At 36.1% G+C, this 5,268-nt stretch overlaps 1 protein-coding gene across 7 annotated transcripts in view; it reads right to left on the bottom strand.

Annotated features, from left to right (window-relative positions):
- The window catches only part of TMEM87A (transmembrane protein 87A), a 47,795-nt gene that overhangs the window by 11,743 nt on the left and 30,784 nt on the right, over window positions 1–5,268 (bottom strand). For 4 of the 7 annotated variants that reach the window (XM_006778057.2, XM_015557549.1, XM_006778056.2 and 1 more), the window contains 3 exons: window positions 4,047–4,140; window positions 3,249–3,320; window positions 438–546 (listed from right to left, as the gene is read on the bottom strand). In XM_006778057.2, coding sequence (XP_006778120.1) covers window positions 438–546; window positions 3,249–3,320; window positions 4,047–4,140 — 275 coding nt within the window. Of the gene's footprint in view, window positions 1–437; window positions 547–2,515; window positions 2,585–3,248; window positions 3,321–4,046; window positions 4,141–5,268 lie in introns of all 7 variants that reach the window. The other 3 variants (XM_006778058.2, XM_006778061.2, XM_006778062.2) reach the window with 1 other exon arrangement.

Here is a 5,268-nt window from a genome sequence, read left to right as displayed (position 1 = left end):
GTATTTTATGAATGCTTATGACATATGTAAAAGCCAAATAATAGCAATAAACCCCACAGGTATTTAATAAAAGCCAAATAAGCCAGTATTAATGTTTTCTAAAAGGAATCTAGATGCTATATGGCACTCAAGCTAACTTGCCTCAAGAAAAAAAAAAATGCCTCCGAAAAAGAACGGAGATAGGAGAGAGATATACAAGAACTGAAATTATATATAATTGATTTTTAGCTATTATACTTAAAATAAGTGGTTCACAATCTTTTTTGAAACAAAGATCCCCGAGAACTTGACAAAAGCTAAAAGACAAAGATCCTTCCCCCAAGTGAAATGTACAAAACCTTCTAGATGATTTTAGAGAGCCCACCTATGGCCTCGCAGGTTCAGAATATCTGTTTTAAAGGATGGCATTTAAACAGCAAGAAGAAGCTCCCACTCACCTGCCACGGCCATGATGAGGGTGTTGGTGAAATGTCGGTACAGCGAGAGTTTTACAATGTTCCTCCGAAGTTTTAATAGCTTCATTGTTTGAGTCAGGCTAATAAATATGTGTTTGCAGGTCAAGGAAATCAACATTCAAATAAAACAATAAACTAGTAAATTAATCCTCAAGTTTCTTTGAGAATCTGGGGTCATATTGATAGAGCTTTGGATATCCCAGAGGCCTTACAGCTCTCTTATTCTCAATGTCACAAACACCCCAAACCTCACCATGGTGACTAAGAAAGTCTTCATTTTTAATGAGATACTGAAGAGAATACAGAATCAGAATAAAATAAAAATGCAAAAAATAAAAAATATAAAAAAGGAGAAAGACCAGAATAAGCTTTTTAGAGAAACAAAGATGAAAAACAAAGACAAATGGAAGAAAAATGAATGAAAATGAGTATCAGACAAGTAACAGACAAATGAAATGAAAATTAGTAAAATCTCTCTTCCTTTAAGGTAGGTAGCTCTGTTTTCTATGTCTTAGCGAATCCAGTCTAGGGTCATGAATACACTCATGCCAATAACCTCTCAGAGTTCTATAGACAGTACCCTGTGCCATCAGCTGCCTGTTCAATTCTGAATTAATAGAACCATACAATTATAATTGGCTGAAAATCCCAGGCAAAAGGCTCTAAAATCAGCAACTTTCTATTTTCAGGGTATTATTCCCAAGTAGAAGTTGCCGCAGAAAGACAGGAGGGGAAGTGATGACTACCAAAGACAATATCTGCTCTCATGTCCAACTTTGAGAATCAGCAAATACTAAATACATGAGTTGGACCTTAGTCTGCGCTGTGACAGAGACTTAGCTGCTCCCCATCCATTGGGTTACATTATCGTATGGGCCAGTCCCTCTCTCCACGCCTCTCTCCATTCCTCCCAATATTCATAGAGGCTTACAAAGGCACACCTGAAAGATACTGACCTAGAAAACATTTGGCTATTTAAACCCAAGACACTCAATTTCAAACATTTTTGATATATTACAATCCACTCAAATTCACAAAATTACAATTTGGTTTACATTCAGTTTTTTATAACAGTCACAGTCTGGCAAGACAATAATATTGCACAATTACACATAGGACTGAATATACCACAACCAAAACAAATTTTTAAAACCCCCAAAATGATTAAAGTCCAAAAACTTGAATCCTTCCTTTTAACAGGTCAAGTCCCTAATAAACAAATGTCTAATTTTAAGCAGCAGGAGAAAAAGATTATTCAAATGTAAATATGTTTGTTATCTACTGGTTAACTTTGCCTGTAAATGAATCAACATTTATTTTACAGCGGAAGTCTTCAGACAATGCCAAGTCAACTTTTGAATAAAGGTACAAAACACCCTATAAGGCAGGAGTCCTCAAACTTTTTAAACAGGGGGCCAGTTCACTGTACCTCAGACCGTTGGAGGGCCGGACTATAGTTTAAAAAAAACTATGAACAAATTCCTATGCACACTGCACATATCTTATTTTGAAGTAAAAAAACAAAACGGGAACAAATACAATATTTGTATTTGCATGTGGCCTGCGGGCCGTAGTTTGAGGACCCCTGCTATAAGGGTTATAATTTGCTAAACCTACATAGAATTTTAAGAGAGTCAAACCATCTTATGTAGTTCCTGAAATCACATTTTAAGAATTAAAATCTTTTCATCATTTCAAAGCATTTAATAATTCCTAGAGGCTGAAAGAAAGAGCAGGAGCAGAGTAGTCAGTGATTGTAACACTAATTGGAGTGCACAAATAAGTCCAAAATCGAGGTAAAAATGCTCATTTAAAAATAAAAACAAAAACCGGAGCTTTTATCTTTATGTTCTGCCCACAGTTACCAGCACTTTTCAAAATTAAAAACACACACAAAACTGCTTACCTGAGCTCTCAGGTTTTTAAACAGAAATATCCTAATCCCCAGATTAAGAAGTAATCAACAAAACCGGTAAAAACCCTTTGCAGAAAGATCGATGGAAACCCATATTCAAGGGGAGAAAATAGACTGCCATCATACAAGCCAATGAGAAGGATATCCACCAGCACAGGGCAGTGTCTAGGAAAGCCAAGGGGATAAAGGCCAAGGAAGCAAGATCAGTCTGGGCCTGCAGACAAAGAAAGAGAGGTGGTAAAAAGAGAGTCCAGAGATGCACAGAGAAGAGACCAGCACACAATTCGGCATTTATATAATCACATGGAATGGTTTTGCATCTGAGCTGAAAGAAAAGAAATAGGAATAACACTTGGCACCTACATCATTGTGCCCCTCTGACAAACCATCATGCAAAATATAAAAGTGTATTTCATGAAAACTGTCAAATACAATCTCAATACAATAAAACATGCAGCTAACCTCCAACGAGCTCCTAGCATGCTAAAATCCACTTTAAATGACCACACCAAGAACGTTATGGTGATACAAGTCTCCATCCATCTTATCATTTTTATTTTGGCTACAAGTCTTAAAAGGCCCTTCTCATATTTAAAAGTATTGCATCATTAACATACTAAGAATTGATTTCCTGAATTGTAATATAATGTAATTTTACAAAAAAGAGCTCACCTCAAAATAAGATATTAATACAAATATTTGTCCTCCAAACTATGCTGCTTGTTTTCTCACACGTGCGCGCGGGCACACACACACACACACACACACACACACACACATGTATATATATATATATATATATATATATATATATATATATAACATGCTATTTATATAACCCTAATTACCCAATTACCAGGGTATTATTAAAAGGATATCCATAAAATAATACAGGCATCAATTGTTGACAGGGCCAGGTTAACTATCAAAGCCAAGATATAAGCAAAATACTACAGCAGCAGAAGAAAGAAAACGCAATTGACAGAGGGTTAAAGTTGCTAAAAGTCTAAGAAAATTACATAGAGGACAGTGTGATTTGAACATCTAATTTGCATTCAAAAGTGTTTTATTTACAAGCAATTTATAGCAAAACTAACTGAGCCCAGTTTACTTGAGGGAAATGTGGGGTTTATAGAGCGATTTTTAAATAAGAAAAAGCAATGACATAGGGAGGCCCACTTCTTCACATTAATCCAGCTCTAACATAAATTTCCTTATCACTTATCTCTCTCAGTGCTTTGGTTTCCTCCCCTAAAAGGGCATAATTATGTAATTCTCAAGAATTATGTGAAACATAGTTACATGTTAAGAAAACCTTTGTAACTCAAGTGCTGGCTAAGCAAAAAGCACTGTCACTTTAAAACAAAAATTAGATTACCAGCAAGTGCATGATTACAAGGTTTGCCACTTATACAAGAATGGAACCACTGTCGAGCTAAACAGGTAGTAATTTGGGGATGGGTGGGAAAGCATTCATTCTGGTCACACATTGAATTTAAAGCTCTAATACAAATTAGAAAGAAAAAGTGAATTATATACACATTTTAAAAATCAGAGCCCAAAGGTGACTTAGAGAAAATAGTAAAGAAGCCCACAGATATTCCCAATTCACCTTCTCAAAACAAAAACAGTTATGTCTGAACTGACCACAAAAACGTAGATTAAGCAGTACTGACCCCAGTAACTCTGAGGACCCCTTCCATGCCAGAGAACAAGAGATATAGGGCTCCTGCTACAACAACCTTGTGAAGAGTGACTCCAAGGCGAGGCCTACAGAGAAAGCAAAGAGAGAAAGTTGAGTACAAATGTGACAAACCCTGAGACAAACTCATGTTGATTAATATAGGACAACAACTTAGTTGAGATAAGCCAGACATACTCTTAAAGTCACATGAGAGAAAAACTCAGAGCTTATGCTCTTAAAACAAGATACTGAATAATAAATTTTAGATCAGACCCCCTTAATTCTACATTTAAAAATTTTTTTCTTATTGATTTTTAGAGAGGAAGGGAGAGGGAGAGAGTAAATCATCAATTATTCTCATCCCTCCTCCCCCGCATCAAGCCCAAAACCCAGTCATGTCCCTGACCAGGAACTGAATCAGCAACCCTTTGGTGCATGGGATGATGCCCAAGAGCCACAATGGCCAGGGCACTGCAGCATTTTAAAAAATATATATTTTATTATAGAGAATTCTGAAACATATTCAACAGTATAATAAACCCCTATATATCCATTATCCAGTCCTAATAGCCTCCAACCTACAGCCAATCCTGCTCAATGCACTACCCATCCACTTCCCATCCTCTCATATTATCTTGAAACAAATTCTAGACATCCTATCTTTTATTTGTCTACTTTTCAGTATGTTTTTAAACAGATAATTTTTTAAAGAAAAGAAATCATAATAACATTTTCAAACAGAAAAATTTAAACAACTTCTTAACATAATCAAATACCCTATTGAAGCTCACTAGATAAACAGTACATTATAGAGCTCAAAATCCAACAAAATCCAAAAAATCTTTTAAGCAGCTTCTGCTTGAAGGAAGATCCTTGATACTCAAAATGCTACTGAATCAGAATCTGTATTTTAACAAGATCCCTGGGTTGCTGACTACTGCATTACACACTAGCAAAGCTCTATATGGGCTGAGATTTTTCTCCACAATAGTGTATCTGAAAAACCTACGATAAGTCTTGGCATATAGGAGGAATTGAAATATCCTATACTATCTAAAAAAAGAGAAACATGGTAATTAGTGTACGACCGCTACACTTCCCATTGGCTAATCAGGGCAATATGCAAATTAACTGCCAGCCAAGATGGCGGCAGCAGCCAGGCAGCTTGAAACTAACATGAGGCTTGCTTGCTTCAGTGACGGAGGAAACCAACG

Source organism: Myotis davidii, unplaced genomic scaffold (genome assembly GCF_000327345.1).
Source record: "Myotis davidii unplaced genomic scaffold, ASM32734v1 scaffold46, whole genome shotgun sequence".
In the NCBI taxonomy this organism is placed as follows: Eukaryota; Metazoa; Chordata; class Mammalia; order Chiroptera; family Vespertilionidae; genus Myotis; species Myotis davidii.
Note: the sequence above shows the minus strand (reverse complement) of the source record. Positions and strands in the feature narration are given on the sequence as shown.